This window comes from Rhinichthys klamathensis, unplaced genomic scaffold, assembly GCF_029890125.1.
Source record: "Rhinichthys klamathensis goyatoka isolate OS25496 unplaced genomic scaffold, OSU_Roscu_1.1 h1tg000133l_1, whole genome shotgun sequence".
NCBI lineage: Eukaryota > Metazoa > Chordata > Actinopteri > Cypriniformes > Leuciscidae > Rhinichthys > Rhinichthys klamathensis.
The window spans coordinates 1228992-1248747 of record NW_026606668.1 but is presented as its reverse complement, the minus strand read 5'-3'; the positions used below and the strand labels follow the sequence as shown (position 1 = coordinate 1248747).

General features: G+C 38.8%; 1 protein-coding gene across 2 annotated transcripts in view; it reads right to left on the bottom strand.

Moving 5' to 3' along the window:
- fat1a (FAT atypical cadherin 1a) overlaps positions 1–19756 on the bottom strand; it is a 98731-nt gene that overhangs the window by 20730 nt on the left and 58245 nt on the right. For both annotated transcript variants that reach the window (XM_056256794.1, XM_056256795.1), the window contains 6 exons: positions 10678–10953; positions 10238–10448; positions 5499–9569; positions 4613–4809; positions 4006–4159; positions 394–627 (listed from right to left, as the gene is read on the bottom strand). In XM_056256794.1, coding sequence (XP_056112769.1) covers positions 394–627; positions 4006–4159; positions 4613–4809; positions 5499–9569; positions 10238–10448; positions 10678–10953 — 5143 coding nt within the window. The remainder of the gene's footprint in view (positions 1–393; positions 628–4005; positions 4160–4612; positions 4810–5498; positions 9570–10237; positions 10449–10677; positions 10954–19756) is intronic.

The window sequence follows — 19756 nt, the reverse complement described above, 5'->3', positions numbered from 1 at the left end:
TAACATTGTAATAGGCTTAATTTGCAGGTGGGACGGATGGGACATGTCCCCACCACTTTTTGAAACATCTTGCAGCAGGATTTACCTAATACAAAATAAACATCTCCATTTGATTAGCCATTCGTTCGTTTGTGTTAAATAAGAGGCAATCTGCCGCTGGAATGTGTTGTTTTTGAAATCGTGATGAGTACTTGTTGCCGCCGTTATCAGAGGCGGAAGGCAACAGTGTTCTCTTGGCGCTCATGCACAGTTTTCACAAAGACGAACACTTTAATCTATCGCTTAACAGCGCTATATTCGTTCCGGTGAATTCACAAAACAAAATGCACACAAATGTGTCCATGCTCTTTACATACAATCACATCTTTGAGATGAAAATATTAGAGATCTTACCTGTGTCCAGGTCCGAGGCATACAGGCGAGCCACAGGTGTGTTTATCTCCGTGTTCTCAAACACAGTGAAGGTGTAGGGGTCAGAGGTGAACTGCGGAGCATTGTCGTTAACATCTTCGACTGTGATTTCAACTTCTGCTTCACAAAAGCGTCCACCTCCATCCAGAGCACGCACCTTCATCTTGTGAACTACTTCTTCCTCACGATCCAGAGGGAGAAGTGTTTTCAATTCACCTGATAATACAAAAAAACACTTTACATTGTGTCCTAACCAGATGTGATAAGAATGTCACAATAGATAAAAGCTCTTCTATGTAAATTATGGGATATTTTTTTCTACCCAGCTGTGACCACAGAGTCGTGCTGAGTAGCCCTTCCCATTATGAAATCTCATTGGTCCAAAATTGGTCATAACTCTGTCAGAATGTGCTGCATCAAAAGATAAAAACTTTTGAATGCACAACAGAGTTTCACTTTCATGAACCTCTGCATTTTTGCAACCCTTTAATTGAAGTTCTGTCATCATTTACTCACCTTTCAAACCCAATAGACTTTGTTCATCTTCGAAACGCAAATAAAGATGAAACCTGAAAGATTTCTCATTTAATTGACCATATTTAATGTGATCTATGAATGTGCATTGATCAATGGTTCTATGTGAATAAATTATATTTGTTCATCATATAAAGTGATCCTGTCGGAATCTTTTTGAAGTGTCAACGTTTTGGTTACATGTACTTTCAATGGAGGCAAAAATTAAAAATGTCTTACGAAATTGGAATAACACAAGTATGAACAAATGATGACAATTTTCATTTTTGGGAGAACAAACACATTCTGTGAATTAGCATAAACTCTAGCTTGTAGGCACCCTGATGCTGCTTCCCCACACAAATAGTTTACTGCTCTCTCATTCTTCATGTCTGCAAAGTTTCTTTATGTATATTTATCATAGTTGTCGCCTGCAAAAAAAAAAAAAAAAAAGATTGATGTGGAGGGAATTTTGAACATCAGCTGGCACTGCACTAATGAACAAGATGCAATCCAATTCCACTTCAAACTCTCTCATCTGTCAAGTCAAGAGGACACTTCTAAGAATGCCCTTAAAAGAAAAGCGAGGGAGACAGTCATCTCTGTGATGAGAAAATGATCTGACCTAATAATTTCAGCAAGCGTGAGCTACATTCCATTGAAGTGGTCACTAATTTAAAACTGAACTTTTGTGTGTCAGCTGTTTGGTGTCGACCTTTTAGCTGGAGCACATCTCAAGAAAGAATGAATGCAGGGTGTCCAACAGTTTCCCCTCGAGGGGAGCTAAAATCATCCTTGTGCTGAGCGGCTTTATGAAACAGAAAATATTAAAGAGGAGAGGGATGGTGAGAAATAGTAAGGGAGGATAAAGTGTAGTCGGCATGTGGGCTGCTCGGAGAGTGAACTGAGGGAGAAAAGAAGAAAAGGGAAAGTCACCCATGGAAAAGCAGCCGCCAGCTTTCAGGGGTCTGGTTGGCTCGAACGAGAGCACTCTTTGCATTGCTAACTTACAATAATGCTCCTCTTCTTTTCCACGATGGAACGAAGGGGGAAAAAAGTGAAGAAAATCCTCCATGCACACTAAACCCACACAGAAGAACAGTAGCGCTCCTTCAGTTTGTGAGCCAGCATTCCCTGCCTTCACACTCAGTGTTATCAAAGAGCCAGTGAGTAGCGCCTTTACAAAAGCTTTTGTGTATTAGCAGTGTGACGCTGTCACAAACCCACTGTTGATTTCTGCTCTCTTTCCGGCTGGAACCAATGTTTAATTCACACAGTCGAGAGACAGTTGACTAGAGTTAATAGCTGAAGTGGGGCAACACTTACTGAAATGTTTATTACAATATTTTGTGCGAGTATGTTTGTGTGAATAAAACAGGCAAGTAAAAAATGTAAAAGAATAATATCAGAAACAGAATTCTGTGGTATACACTGGGAAACAGTAATAAAAGCCCAAGGGTGTACATTCTTCCCTGGAATTATACAAGTAATTAAATTAGAAATCATTATGGTTTTAAATGGAATGTGTTTGACTGCAGGCAAAAGCAAATGGTGCTGAAAATGTTCTGTGGGTATGTGGCATATACAGTATTTGCTAGAAATCTTTGAGTAGTCTTTGAGGACCAACAGACCTTCAAAGACCACATCGCAAAGACAGCTCGGTCATGCAGGTTTTCACTACACAGCATCAGGAAGAACAGGCCTTTCCTAACTGAGCATGCAACAAGTTCTCGTCCAGGCCCTCCTCATTTCTAGGCTGAATTACTGCAATGCTCTTCTGGCTGGACTTCCATTGTGTGCAATCAAAACTCTACAAATGATTCAGAACGCTGCAGCACATCTTGTCTTCAACGAGCCCAAATGGGCCCACGTCACTCCTCTCTTTATATCTCTGCACTGGCTACCACTTGCTGCTCGAGTTCAAGGCATTGACGCTTGCTTTCAGATCTACCATAGGCTCAGCACCCTCCTACTTCCACTCGCTCTTACGAGTCTACATCCCTACCAGAAGCCTACAATCGGTAAATGAGTGACGGCTCGTGGTACCATCACAGAGAGGCACAAAATCACTCTACAGAAAATTTTCGTTCACTGTTCCTTGCTGGTGGAATGATCTTCCCACCTTCATCTGGAATGCAGAATCCCTGACAACATTCAAAAGACAGCTGAAAACTCATCTCTTCCATGAGCACCTAACCTCATCATCATATATACACATATATATACACACACACACACATAAAAAAAATCTAAGCTTTCCCTTTCCTTTAATCCCTCCCTATTCTAGCTTATGCTACTCTAAACAATGTCTGAAACTGTATTTTGAGCAGAATGAGCACTTATTGTGTTTGTTTGCCTCTTCACAATGAATCGCTTGCTGTATTCCTCATTTGTAAGTCACTTTGTATGAAACCGTCTGCAAAATGAATAAATGTAAATGTACATGTATTTGTCTGGTTGTTGAGACAATTATCTTAGAACTACTGGTCAAAAGTTTGGGCTCTGTAAGATTTTTTTTATGTTTTAAAAAAAAGTATCTTATGCTCACCAAGGCTGCATATACAGTGAAAACAGCAATACAGTTAAATATTTTTTAAATTTAAAATAACTGTTTTCTATTTTAATTTATTTAAAATATCATTTATTCATGTGATGGTAAACCATGAGACATTCTCTTTCAGGATTTTTAATGAATAGAAAGTTTAAAAGAACAGCATTTATTTGAAATAGAAACATGTTGTAAATATCATTACTGTCAATTTTGCTCAATGTAATGCTTCCTTGCAAGACAACTTATCTTACTGACCCCAAACTTTTGAACAGTTGTGTATATAAATATCCACAATTTAAAATAAAGATTTATATAACTTTTTCTTTCTAAGGCTTTACAACGCACAGACATGCACAATAATACTATAGCTTTGACAAAGTTCATAATACATATTGACCCTGCTGAGGACCCTCTCACTGCAATAGTGAAAGAGTTTGAGTAGGGTCATGGGTACACACAAATCAAACACAACATTTTACCAAAGGTACATTTGGCCTATTTGACGTGCACATGCAAATACAAAAGCGTACCTGTCTCAGAGTCAATGCTAAAGTGCTCTGATCCAGACCCTAGCAACTCGTATGAGATCTGTGCATTGGAACGGATGTCGGCATCGGTGGCGGAGACCTGCAGGATCAGCCTACCAGCAGGGGAGTCCTCTGGGACACTTTCCATATAGAATGACTGCAAACAACAGAAAGGGAGACATGTGACAGGCAGAAGTGACTTCAAAAACGGGATGATAGGGCCAAAAAGAAGAGAGGAATGACAGGACAGAGGAAGAGCTTGGTGATAATTGTAAAGCCAAATTGAAAAGAGGGCTAAAAGATTTTCACCGCAGGAGTTCTATTAAATTAACATTATTCAAAAAGGATCACAATATGTAGAGGAAGCACATTAGCCCTCACAAAACCCTCTCTAAGTGCAAAATCGCTCTCTTTGTTTCTTAAATGCTGCATTTCACATAAGGACCTTTTCAAATCCCTCCTGACATTCTCTCTTTCTCTCTAAGTCTCGTCCCATTTAGCATGCACAGCGGGTAGGCAGCACCCTCCCCTGAACTGACAGAATCAGACTACATGACATTTTGCTTCCCACACACACACACACACACACACACAAAACTAACTATCATACCTTCTCACAAATTGGGCTGTTGTCATTGGCATCCAAGACCTTGACTTCAACTACAGCCTTGGCTGTGAAGGTCCCGTCGGTGGCCGTAATGTTCAGTAAGTAATTGTCCCTCTCCTCCCTGTCGAGAGGTTTCCGCACTGAGACCTTCCACTCGCTATGAGTATGCTCAATGCCAAACTGCCCCAAGGGGTCTCCACCTTCAGAGAGCAAACATGAGAAATGTCAGTCAAACTAATGAACATGAATGGCAGATAAATTGACTATGTATTTGTGTGGTTTCCTGCAGTATGTGTAGTAGCTAACTCAATTTATATCTGTTTTATTTAACAGGTCACTGTGAGATATCAGTGCAATGAATAATCTACAGCTTCACTTCTTGTTTTCTTGGACTTCACAACAGTAACACAAAGCGTCTATGTAAATAAGTGGCAGTGTAACGACTTGTGCCAATTTCTGTCATCACTCTACGATCAGGCGAAGATGAGTGGATGTAATGAGACTGTTTTCTGTGCCAGAAAGGGTTCATCTCATCTCAAGCTTGGCAACGATGTTCGCGCTAATTAATTATCACCAGAGCTGAAACATTCCCACTTTGTTTTAAAAGCGTCATTATAGGAAAATGATCCAGTTTTCCATTTAGAATCTCATTGTGATCTAAGTATTCTTTACACAGAAATCCCTTAAAACGTGACAATTTGATCACTTCATAGGATATTTTGCAATTAATAATCTGTGGCTTCCCACAGATTATTAATTGCTGGTACAATAAATGATTCCATTATAAAGTAGTAAACTTAAACTATCCTTTCAAATTCAACTCAAATGATAATGGTGGCATGCAACTGCTAAAATTAAACTAGAAGTACAAAATCAACATCAGACCAACCTGTGATAAAGTAGCTGATTTGCTTATTATTGTCCTCTGTGTCAAGGTCTGTAGTGCTAAGAATGGCAATGACTCCACCAGGTGGGTCATCTTCGCTTACTGTGCCCTTATAGATCTCTGCTGTGAACCTTGGGGGGTTGTCATTCACATCTACCACTGTGACATCCACCTTGGTACTGGTCATCAGCTGTTCTTTGTCTCCACGGTCGGTGGCTAAGACTGAAACAGTGTATTTATTTCTCTTCTCACGGTCAAGTTCCTTTAATGTGGTAATCCATCCAGTTTCACTGTTGATCGCAAACAATTCTGCTATGTCCCTCGTCTCTTGGTTGGGATCGAGCTTGTAAACCACATGGCCATTAGTGCCTGAGTCCAGGTCTGTGGCCTTTACCTGTATAACAGAAGTGCCATCTGTGAGATTCTCCACAACAAAAGCTTCATAAGGGTTTGACTCAAAGACCGGTCGATTGTCATTGACATCTTTGACCTGGATACTAATGTCCACAGCGGAGACCACTTTACTACCATCATATTCGCTTTGTACTTGTAGGGATAGCTGATACCATTTGGTGCTCTCGTGGTCAAGCTTCTTCTCCAGCTTCAAAGATCCTGAGTTGGGGTCAACCACAAATACCTCATCCTGGTTGCTCTCAGGAGTATTCCCTTTCACCAGGCTGTAAAAGATTGGCTGATCACTTTCGGCCTGAATGACATCTATTTCTGAACCAAGAGGAAGATCTTCATCTATGGCAAATCTGTAGTGGGACTCTATGAACTTTGGCACTGGGACCTCGGGTGCAAGAATCCTGACATAGACGGGAACAACAGAGGCCTTAGTAGGATTTCCGCCATCTTTTGCTCGCACAAGAAACGTGTATAGTTGGTTCTCCAATCCAATGAGGCTTTCCTTTGTTACAATGACACCACTAAACTGGTGGATTTCAAAATTCTCCTCAACATTGTCTGTGTCCGCTTCAATAGAATAGGTGATGTCGGCATTACTACCTTCATCCATGTCGGATGCTGCAATCTTAAGTATGGTTGTTCCTCTTGGGACGTCGGAAGCAACATTAACTCTGTAATCAGCAGCTCTGAACTGCGGGGCATTATCATTAATATCCGTTAAGATCACATTTACAGTGCAGAAGCCAACTTTGCCACCACCGTCTTTAGCAATTAAGGAAATCGGAATCACTTTCTCCAATGCGTTCTCTCGGTCAAGACTCTCCAAAGTAAAAATCTCTCCATTTTCAGAGATTGAGAACTTGTCTTTAGCAATGTCATTGACTATATGGTAGGTGAGTCTTCCATATGTGCCTGAGTCTTCATCTGTCGCTTGAGCCTCAGCCACCATTGTTCCAACCGGTGAGTTCTCAAGAAGCTCAACCACGTAATCCACCTGGTTGAAGGTAGGATTGTGGAAGTTAGCACTAATAACATTGACCTTCACAATAGCTGAGCTTCTGAATACACCATCTGATACAGACACATTGATGTTATAGCGAGACTCCATGTGGGGTTTCCGGTGGTTTGATATGACTATAGCCCCAGTCTTCGGATCTATAGCAAAGTTTTGCCCTTCATTTCCTGATATAATTGAGAATTCAAGTTTACCACTATCTGAGTTGTCAGCATCAGAAGCCTGAACCTGGGTGACAAAGTGGCCACGGGGGGCCAGTTCACTGACCGTAGCTTCATAGATATTCTGTGAGAACACTGGAGCGTTGTCGTTAAGGTCTGTTACATCAATTAATACTATGACCTCACTGGAAAGGGCAGGTACTCCACCATCCACTGCTCTAATTATCAGTTTATGTGAGGGTTTTTCTTCGTGGTCAAGCATCTGAGTTGTCCAGATTGTGCCCGTGTCACGGTCGATGCTAAAGTAATAAGAGCTCTTGTCTTTATCTTCAACAATCTGGTAAAAGAGCACTTTGTTGTTACCGGTGTCAGCATCTGTAGCTGAGACTTGCAATACAGACGTCCCAATCACTGATGCTTCAGAAAGACTTGCATTGTACAATTTGGTAGAGAAAACAGGTGGGTTGTCATTAACATCTTCCAAGATTATGTCAACAAAGACTTCAGCTTTGGCACCAGTTAGCGAGTCGGTAGCCCTTACGCTAAGTTTATAGGCTGGGTGGGTCTCAAAATCCAAAGGCTTTAAAACCTGAATGACGCCAGTATTGAAATTGATGGAAAACTGGTTGAGATGGTCCCCTTCTGTGATTGTGTACACAATTCTAGGGCCTTCTGAGTCATTAGCCTGAATGTGTGCAATAGGTGTTAGTAACTGTATGCTCTCTGGGATCTCCAGGCTGTAGAAGGCTTTCTCAAACACAGGCATTGCTTTGTTTACAACCATTATTGGCACTTCAACGGTGGAGGAAAGTGCTGGTTCACCTCCATCTCTGGCTACAATAGTGATTACAAATTCAGTGTTGAGTGAGTCTTTCTCAAGCTTCTTTGTAAGTGAGATTTCACCATCCATGCTGATCTGAATAAACTCATTTAGCTCCTGGAGATGGTAGTTGATTTCAGAATTTCTGTCAATATCTGCATCAACCGCAGTCACTTTTGTGATGACGTGACCCACCTCTGTGTCAACCTGCACTAGTGCCTGATAGGGTAAATTGACAAACACAGGTGGGTTGTCATTGACATCCTCAATTATCACAGTGACAAGGACATGGGTTACATCAGATGACTTGTCTTCTCTGGTCACCTCGACCACAATATCAAATATGCCTTGCTCTTCTCGATTAAAGGGTGTGCCTGTAGATGAGAGTACCCCTGAGGTACGGCTTATTGTGAATCTCTTATCAGGGTTCAGAATGGTATAAAACAAAGGCTCATTGACTTGGTTTCCCAATGCAGCTATTACAGCTAAAGTCTTCTTCTCAAAGGAATTTTCTGGCACAGAGGCCTTATAAGATTCTTGGGTGAACCTCAGAGTACTCTCCTTATTCTCTCTGACATTTATTTTTACTAAAGCTGTTTTAGAAAACCTGCCATCAGACACCCTCACTCTGAGCTCATACCTGCTTCTAAGCTGAGTGACATTTTGAATAGTGATAACCCCTGTGACCTGGTCCATTTTAAACTTCTCTCCAATATTGCCTTCAACAATAGAGTAAAACAGCCTTGAATTCGGACCAGAGTCTGCATCTGATGCATTGACTGTGATCACTTCCACTCCTTTGAAAGTTGGCACTAAGACTGTGGTTTCATACAGATCTTGGCTGAACTGAGGCGGACAATCATTGATGTCCAGGATCTCAATCGTCACGTTAGCAGCCTTCTCTGCAAAATGACGGGGGATTCCCATATCGTGGACTTGAACAGAAAAGCGAAACACAGATCTTTGTTCATAGTCCAATGCACTGATGGTTCTGACTGCACCAGTGCTAGAGTCGATTGCAAAGTAATTATGGGCAAATGGCTCCACAATCTGATAGACCAGCCTCGAGTTAGCATCACGGTCATTGTCTAACGCACGGATAACAAGTGGTATGTTGTCTTTGGTGAGGACTACACTGTTGACTGGAGAAGACTCGCTGACCATTCCAGTGAACTCATCTTGAATGAATACAGGTGCATTGTCATTCTCATCCTTCAAGTGAATCAGTAGAGTAGTGTTACTTGCCAGACCGGCCATGTTGGTTCCCTGAATAGTTAGTTTGTATGAAGGAATAGTCTCATAATCCACAACCGAATGGGTCACAACCACTCCAGAGTTGGGGTTGATGTCAAATGCTCCATTCATGTTTCCGTCTTTGATCTGATAGAATACTGATGATTGGCTGTTGGCGGTAACCAAACTTACAAAGGTTCCAGGCAAAGCAGTTTCACTGACCTCAGCAGAAAACTCATTCTCTGAAAATTTAGGGATGGCATTGTCAGAAATAGTGACAGTTATGTCAACAGCAGCAGTAGCACTAAGAGGTGGTATGCCTTTATCAGAGGCTTTCACAGTTAGCTCAAAATGGTTCTTGTTGCTACGGTCCAGCTCCTTTCCCACACTGATGGTGCCCAGGATAGGATCAATGGCAAAGGAATTGGCAACATTTCCTAGGAAGAAAAATTAAAAAGATGCATCACTCAGATTTCATTTTCAGGACTTTTTAGAACGCATTCATTTAAACCTTTGGTGTAAAACTTTAAACTTTTAAGAGAAAAAGTTAAAAATCATGGATGCATTTATTCAAAGTCCTTTTGTAAGGATAAATCTCTTTGTTTTGCTTTATTTATACTGAATATTTGAATTTGCAGTTAGTCGATGAAAGGAAGCGGCTGTATTGCCTTAGACTAATCAGCTGCCTAAGTGTCAGTCATTCAGTATGTTATCTGAACAATGTTTGCTGTCTCTCACACACATATACAGTACATTTCAAATAGCTCCTGTAATCTCAGACATTTCAAATATGTGCATTCTCAAAAGGCCACTTGGCGTCATTTCTGTGCTATGCTGGGATGCTGTGCTAGGATCCTTGGCTGCCACATTCGATATCTCCCACATTTTCAACTCTAAGTCGCCAGCATGGGCCGCTACTGTGGCTCTCTCAACAATATCCCATGTTAAAACTAAGACGGCATGATAGGCTTTCAAACTTACAGTATGTTTCTACTTACTTGCCTTTTCCATGTTCAGACATTTCATACATCATATGAATACATATGTAGTTTCCTGGACAAATTGGATTAACGTCAAGAGCAATCAAATCAATCAGATTTATTACCTGATTCAATGCTATAGATGATCTCAGCATTCTGGCCTTTGTCTTTGTCAAGAGCAGAGACCTGAAGCACTGCAGAGCCGATGGCAGCAGATTCAAACACACGGCCCACATATGGTGAACCAGAGAACCAAGGTGCATTGTCATTGGTGTCCTGCACATTTACAATCACACGCACCAGGTTCCGCTTTACAGGAATGTCCTGATCTCGTACCTGTGGAGGGCAGATGAAAGGATAAAAAATAAATTATCCTGTATTTTCAACAGTGTAATTACAAGCTTATGTGAAACACATCAAACACTTGCAATGTCTAATGAATTAAAGCAAATACAAACAGGCAGGATAGTTTACGCTGATGGATGGCTGACTGGCTGAACATTTCTAAATCAGACAGAAAAATCAATTGGACAGAAAATGTAGATAGCAGACCACATGATCTTACCATGACAGTTAGTGTATGTTGGTGCATGGTTTCATGGTCTAGTCTCTCTGCAGTGTACAACACTCCTGTTCCAGGATCTAGTCTGAACTTGCGTAGACTGAATGGGTCAGTGCTGCTGAGGAGGGTGAATGTAAGCTTGTTCTTTTCATCCTGGTCTGTAGCTGTAATCTGTAACACTTCTGTCTCAGGTGGAGTATCTTCAGGGACATCCACTTCATACTTAGACTTAGAGAACTGAGGACGATGGTTGTTGGTGTCAATCACTTTAATAAGAACCTGTAAAAACATACAATAAAAAGTAAAGTAAATAATTTAGGAACTGTAAAGCCTTGTTAAAAGTATGTGCAGTGTAACAATTTCTTTTCATTAATAATGATATGATAATGATAACATTACCATGATCATTGATCACATCACTGAAATTCTATGAGGAATAGTTAAAATCATAAACTAAACAAGTAAAATATCTGGCTTACAGAGACCACTGTAAGAGGGACAACAGGAAGAGAGTGAGAGACTGACTGCATCCTAAATGTACACCCATATACAAATTCACCAAGGCTGAAATTCATTCAGCATTTCAAAACTGTAGAACAAAACTGTTAATTTGTGAAATAGAGGAAGATCAGCGAGACAGTAAGGATAGGCCAGTCTAACAGCCAGCTAATTGTTCAATGCTGTTGACTAGTGAGTTTATCAACATTTATCCATTTTTAGTAAGGAATACAGATGGTTTTAAAAGGGTTAATTAAAAGACAAAACCTAACATCTCTTTGCCTGTCAACTCAGGTAAACCCTCACAGGGAAGCTGGGTGTATAAATTATTCCTTTTTAAAGCAGCGCCACTGCAGCCATCAAAGCACAGCTTTTGTAACAAATATTCAACAATATATTTCTAGATAATTACTACTAGATTTCAAATCACCTGCTGTGAGCAAGGTCATTTTTAAGACACATTAGTCAGCTACTAGTTGTTTAGACTAAACACAGACTATTGATTATTTTTATTTTTTTTTAAGTTGTAGATTGCACATCATGACATTGCACTTCATTTATGTTTGATGTCCATTACCTCAGGGAATCAGAACTCATATGGCTGCTTTACTATTGACTGGATCAATACCTTTAATAACTCAGGCAATAATTTAAATGCCTGGTTACTTATGACTTACATTCATCACTGAATGTTAGCAAACCGACATGAATCCAAATGAGTTGTGGCTGGTTTTGATTAACATTGCATGTTGACATTTTCTATGGTTAGGAATGATTGTACTGTGAATGCACTTGGATGTGTTTCATTAACAGTTAAAAGTCCTACAGCGAGTGAAATGCCAAGGTTATTCCACTGCATACTTATGAGAATTTTGACTTTTTAGCGATGCTCAATGCACACACACTTCTTGTGCATCGGCTTATGCTAGTATAGATAGCTAATTTAAGCACAGACACATTTTCAGTCTATACTAGCAGCTGTGTTTATACAATCAGACATACTTTTATAAAACCAGGATGGAAAACAAAGGGTTTAAATGCATTGAATTATTAAAGTTCAACATGCCAGCCATCAGGTGGTGCCGTTTTGCACTGATTCAAACCAGAATCCTCAGAAATAGATTGGCCACATATGTGTCCCTCTAGTGACATATGTTTTCAAGTGAGGGACAGTTAGTATGTCACAGAGTTACAACCGTAAAAGAGTGCATCGTCTGGAAAGCATGACACTCTATTCTAAGCATCATATTTGCGTACAAACATTTCATAAATATTTTAATGAGCAGATTCTCATATACTCTAAACTTGGGCTGTGTTAATTCAGTGACATATCAGTCTATTAAATTACATACATTAGATCCTTTTATTAACATTTTTATTTATGTGCATATAATTCTAATTCATATATTATATTCATTACATTTCCGAGAGCTCAGTTACTAAAGAAGCAGGTCATATAAATAAGCATCTCTTCATGCATTTCTCACTGAGGTCGGAGCCTCTTTTATGAGGCGTCACACTAGACAAAAGCGAAGCGAGTCAAATGTAAAACTGGTACTGAAGATTGGTCTCTGCTACGGATTTGCAGCAGTTTCAGTTCTAATCGAAATACGATACAGCAATGCATCACCATGTATTGAATCTAATGTATATCTAATAGCGAGTTACTTGCCAGCTGTACTCTAAATCATCATTTGCCTTAAATTAAACATCTAACATATACTACTACTACTGTTCAAAAGTTTGAGGAGTCAGTAAGATTTTTTAAGTCTTTTATGCTCAACAAGGCTGCATTTATTCAATCAAAAATACAGAAACATTTCTTATTATCACAATTAAGAAAACGGTTATTAATTTTTTTTCTAACCATGTAAAAGTCTTTACATTCACTTTTGAACAATTTAATCCATCCTTGCTAAAAAAAAGTATTAATTTCTTAAAAAAACAAAAACGATTTAATAATTAACATTAAATTAAGACATTGTTTAGTCAAACATTCTGATTCACTACAAGGTTTTCCACTTTGGAACATGTATTTCTCACCCACGTTTGATGGATGCAGCCAATAAATAAATAAAATTATATATATATATATATATATATATATTTAAATAAATAAACTTAGCTGTTAGCTGCCACTTACTCTCAGCTCAAAATTAGCCCATGTGGGTGTGAGTGTGGACAATGCTCACACTTGTCCTGACAGCATCAGCACGTCCCCTGTCCCTGAAGAACATGTTTGGTTTTATCGAATGCCAAAGGTCAGGGAAGAGAAATCTTGGCCTTTTTCTCTCTTCTCTTGCCTTCTTTCTCACACCTTTCCCTGGAGGCATGCCACCTGGCCCTGGCAGCCTGGCTTTTTTTTTTTCTTTCGTAAATCATGCCAGCACAGACAGTCAACTGAAAGCACCAGTGTAAATAGATGAAGCTTGTAGCTTGTATTTGTTTATATTCTGCTTGCTTTCCATGATGCTTTCTAAGCAGCACGACAGGCTTTGCGACTGTGATGCAAATGTACAGGGAAAAAAACTCAAGGAGCTCCACTAATGTCTAACCCACGAGAAACAAGGACAGATGGAGGGATTCGAGAGGAAGTGGTGAGTGAGGGAGTGATTAAAGGAAAAATATCAGAGAGTGTGAATGACAGATGAAGAAGGATGCGCATGTGAAAGACAGAAAAGGAGAAAGATGAGGAACAGAAGGGAGGCGCAATAAGAATAAGAGCAAGAGAGAGAGAGAAAAGCAGAGAGGAATGTAACACTACATATGAAAATTAAGATCTATATGTGTGAACATGATATACACACACATCAGATCCGTAAGGTATTCCAAAAGCCAACAGCCTACTATTGAAGTGAAATTCTAGTTACAAACTTCTACCACTTAAACGGGCATTATCTCCCACACATGGACATCTCTCAGGCTGGGTTAAAACATCTAAGATGTTATATATATATACACACACACATACATATACATACACACACACGACAATTATAACATGGAACATACCAACGATACTTTTAGCGACAGATGTAATTTTAGACTTCAGACTAAATTGCATTTTAAAATTGGTCACATTTTAGTCTCTTGGAAATTGTTCCGTTTTGCAGTCATAATCCAATTTGTTCAGCTAATCTCTAATGCTTGACCTCCGTGGTCGCCTCAATGCCTTGTTTGTCTTGATCAGGGTGTTATTGAATCATAGGCATGCACATACCTTGAAAACTCTCTCACACAATTATAGACAAGCTATTTATTAGATTTAACATCCTTATTGTGCCAGGCACAGGTATTGTGGCACGTGTAGTTATTATATTACACTACAGTTCAAAAGTTTGGGGTCAGTAAGATGTTTTTTTGTATATGAAATGTATACTTTTATGTAGAAAGGATGCATTAAATTGATTACAAGTAGCACAACTTTCAACAATGAATTAAAATGATTTCTGATGACATTGACAAAATACGACACTTTAAGACTGGAGTGCTGCAGGAAAAAATATTTACATTTTAAAATATGAAATTAGTAAACCATTATTTTAAATTGTAATATTTCACAACAAATAAATGCAGACTTGTGAGCATAAGAGACTTCTTAAAAAAAAAATGTATCTTACAGACCCAAAACTTAATTCATGACTTTTGATCGGGTGTCACTCAGTGGGGCTCAAAGGAAAAATTATCTGATGGATATTTTTTTCTGAAGGGCATTCCCTCAAAGAAAAGTAAGAAATAACAGGCAGAAATGGGCACTGTTCACCCAGATCCCCATATTTCTTTGTATGTGACATGTCTTAGGGAAAATGACTTTGGCACAGTCGCAAACACACAGGGTTGCTACACATTCTCTCAGAAGGCCTAAAATAGGATTACACCCAGCATACACTTTCCTCCCCCTCTGCATTCTTTTCTTCCCTTCCAAAATAATCATAATCCCTCATTGCCTGTCTGAAATGTGGTGCTTTTGTTGAGATTTGGGTGAAAGAGAGATAAAAAAAAAGAAGTGTAGAGATAAATGGCAAAAACAATGAAAATAGAGCATGGAGAAGGTCTGGCAAGCCCATGTGGAATACACATGACTTTGATTTAAACAAAGATATGCGGCTCCACGAGGAGGAGAGAGCTAATCGCTTCAGGAGAGGGTCACTAGACATACAAAGGCAAAAGTGGAGCCTGAATGCAGATTTATGATTAAAAACGTGCATTTGGTGGGTTGCAGGGGTAACAAAACTCATTCACATAAATCAATCAGCTGTAATCAGTTCAAGATTGTGTTTTCTTTCAAACACAACTGGCAAATGATATAGTTGTAGATATACTGCCTGGGTCACATGCTGAAATTGACTTTGGAACCTGCTCGTATTTAGATGCAGCTGTTCCAAAACAAGTGCTTCTCGTAGCCAAACTCATTAGTTGGTCAATGAAGAAATCAAAGATAAAACAAGTTTCAAATGGGTTATATTACTCATCCATCTTTCTCTTACTTTGTAATGCGAGATGAAAGCTTGCAGGCGTGCACTTAATATCGCCTCTTTAATGTTTTAAGGGCAAATATTTGCTTGATTTGTTCGTTTGGCCTAGTTTGCTTTCCAGCACCTGCCTGAGCATTTACAGATATATTAGAAAGTGTTGAGTATAACAGACTTGTGTCATTACTAATTAGCCAGCAAGCTGAAAACTCCTGTCAGGGTGAGCTAATGTACCAAGTATGTCTGCAAAACTCTAGTCTGAGTTAAACCACAGTACTGAGACACCTGGCAAATGGTAAAACAAGCTATAGATTCTGCAATTTAGTTTTGTTTATAGTATCAGTTAGCAGTTCATGTCAAGGTAATATTTCATCACAAAAAAAGGAAAGAATAAGAAATTATATTTTGACTTATATTTTCTATTATAATATATTATATTTTGCATAAAGAAAATAAATTATGTTCCTGTTTTTTTTTTTTTTATAATTCTCTTTAAAGTTATTTAAAAAAAATTGCAAAATGATGCTCCCATTGGGGCCTGAATGAGTACTGTAAACAAAAAAATAAAAAAATAAAAAAATAAAAATGTTTCTATTGATTACATGATTACATGTTATTCTCACAATGGCAGTAAATTATTAAACATTTATTAATTGTACTTCTTAATTATTCTTACACATTAATTATTATTTGAATTATCACTCAGTGAGTCATTTAACCATGTATTAATGTCTCAGGAAGGCTTTTGTCTTTCAAACCCATTAAAATGTACAAATACATGTCATTTCATATTTACACGCAATGCAGCAGGGATTCTTTTTGTCAGCTGAACCTCTTTTCCCTTATATATTTACTTGAAGTAAGGCCTTAGATTTTAAGTTAAGTTAGGTCAATAATAAAATGTTTTATGATTTATTATGGTTATTTATTTTAATTAAATTTATTATTATTAGATTATATTTATTATTAATTAATAATGATTTAATTACTTAATAGCTTTTCATTAAACTCACAAACCCCTGAAGTTCCTTAACAAACCCCAGTCTGGGAAACCCTGACGTAGTGTAATATTTAATGCACTTATGTTGTTGATAAAAAAAAAAAAAAAAAAATGGAACACATTTTCTTTCTCTTTGTATTTTTTTTATCAATATGGTAACAGATTATCCTACTCAAATCAATGTGATAAACGAGTCAGGTCTTCATTTTGCTAATGTTCTTTGCCTTTTGAATTTGGGGTGAAATATGATCCACACAAGCTGTGAGAATCACCCAAAAGCTCTTTTCTGTTGTTGATTTTCAGACTTGCAAAAGATTTTAATACCAGTTTTTAATATGGGGGACTAAACAGAGTAGGATCAGCCAACAAAACTCACATTAGACACGCAATCGCTGATTTAGAGACAGATTAATATTTCCCATTAAAGCCTCAATTGTTATAGGTCAAAGAATACATAAATTATCAACACATAAACATGATAAACCCAAAAAAGAAAAAAATGTGTGCACAAGCAGCTCCAGGCAAAGCCAGATGCTGGGCACTGAAGTCTGCACTCTGTGCCCTGTGGATGTGACAACTGTAACTGATTTGACTTGAAAGGTTTGAGGGTCCAACAATAGTTTCAGATTAAGCAGGGTCGATCGAGAGACACTTTGAAGAGCTGCAGCGCAAGGACTCAGTGTCATGTCACTGCCATTGTGTTTGGAAATTTTTGTCAAGAGGGAGAGATATTTGGAGGGTTGGAGGGTGTTGGAGGGTGTTGGGGGGGGGTTAATTTTGCGTGCAGGAATGTATGTGTTTGGTGGTATCGTTGGCCACAGTGGTCTGCTTGATCACAAGAGAGTTCCGACAGTGTTGCCTAAACATATCCCGGGAGGGGGGTTGGGGAGCCGCTCACAATGCAGGCTCTGTTCACGAGAGTGAGGGCAAAAACATGGCCCTCATCCAGAGAGCCCCACTCTTCAATGACCTCTTTAGGACCATATGCAAAGATTTACTCGCGCTCCAACATGAAATCAGTACATAAACTATGTGGCCAGTTTAGAGGTGATCTAAATTATGTAGGGAAGACAAGGAGCAACGTGTTTTACACTTTCTGCCATAACTCCCAGACTACTACAAATCTTCCTGGTAATATTCCAGTAAAAAAGCAACTGTACCGATAATGGACTTTTGAGAATGATTAGATCATGCTATCAAATAAAAGGTAAATATAAAAGGTCAGAGTTTTACATTCTCCTCCAACTACATTATATTAACCATTTAACTCACAAAAAAGCATGCTTCAAAGTAGTCATGTTACTTAAATACACCATAGTCTCACTTATTTGGTACTAATTAGTTTAGCTTTTAGGAATGTGTACTTAGAACAAAAGTGATATAATATACATGCCATAATGTTTGATAAAATATACTGATCAGCTGACTCAGTTGGTGTTCTTTGATTAAAGTAGATACTTTGATTATTCAAGCAAATTTCATTTTAATAGTGTTAAAATTGCTCCCAACCTTACAAGACAGTGCCAACAAAAAATAGTTTTGGGGAAACTAACAAAGAACTTGGCATAAGCCGAGTAAGTGTCATCATTCATCTTATTTGTAACAAATGCAAAGGTCAAAGTAAATTGATAAGTTTGAAAAACTTTTTAATACACATTATTGAAAGTTATGGTTAATGTTCTCCTAAGATATACAACTGAATTACAGAAAAAGAGCGAGACTGTCAGAGGAAGCAAAATGAAAGAGCAGGGAGCCAGACGGCTTCATCCTCCTCACACGCTCCAGGAATGAGACAATGGAAGAATCCAGGAACCCCGGCCAAAAACTCTCCGTCCGCCAGGCCAAGGAATGTCTGCCAGCATATGTTGTTGTGACGTGAGGTATTTGAAGAACATTCAGGAAACCTTTAGACATCAAAAACTGTATACAATATCTGACCTGATTCTAACTAGAGAAATTGGCCAATGCCTAGTATTTCAAAACTTTTTCTAAGAAAAACGTATGGCCTGTGCCCGGTTGCATAAAGCACCTTAAGTGTAATTTTCCCTTAAGAACGGGCGTTGCAAAAAATAATAAAATAAAATAAAATCTTTAGGTGAAACGTCATAGACCCAAGAATTTAGCCTCGTGAGACCATCCTGATCTCGCGAGCTTTCAAGGTTTCACTCGCAGATCAGTCTGGATACTTTCCGTTAAAGAAAATTTGGGAGCAGTTCACCAAACGAACGTCCAATCAGCGTTGGCTTTGAGGCGGGTTGAGGTGTGACGCAACGAGAAGCGCGTCAGTTCAGTCTAAAGAACATGTCGGCTTCAGCGGATGAAACTAGCATCAGCGTGGCTATCGAGCAAGTTTTATCGGAATTACAGAGTATTTCTTCACTGAAAGAAGAGCAAAACACTGCTCTGGAGGCTTTTCTCAGAGAAAAAGATACGCTCTGTTAGTACGTCATATGCTTCGTTGATCTGATTGGTTGATTTGGCCCGTCTATCACCAACATAGGCCAATCAGCTAACCAGTATTTTCGCCCCTTATCAAAACTACTTCAACGGAAGGTTTCCAGATGGATATGCGGAGCAAATCCATCTGGCGGAGTCAGGTTACCAAGAATTTCCCTTAAATATCTATTTTTCCCTTAAGTAATCTCTTAAAAAACGATAAGCGTTGCATAAAGCCCCTTAACTGTCATTTTCCTAAGTATAACATAAGGTTTGGAAAACTTCACCTTAAGTGTTTCACGGAGCAAGCAGGTTTAATCCACGTCTTCTAACGAGACGCGATCGGACGCTTTATATGATAAACAAATTCAAATGTTGCCGTTTTTTCATATAAACACATTAAGCACATCTTATATGGTTAGCGGAAGATCAAATGCGCAAGAACAAACCTCATTGGTTCTCGCGCTTGAGCGCACATTTGAGCTTTCGAAACAGCCTGAATCATACGGATTACTTTTGTTTTTCAATAAATGGACAGAAATGATGAGTGAATATTAAAAATGTCTTTATTTTGTCTAAAGATGAATGAAAGACTTATGGCTTTAAACCGACATGATTGTGAGTATGATGACAGGATTTTGTGTCAACTATCAATTAGAGTTTTTCGTCTGGTCCT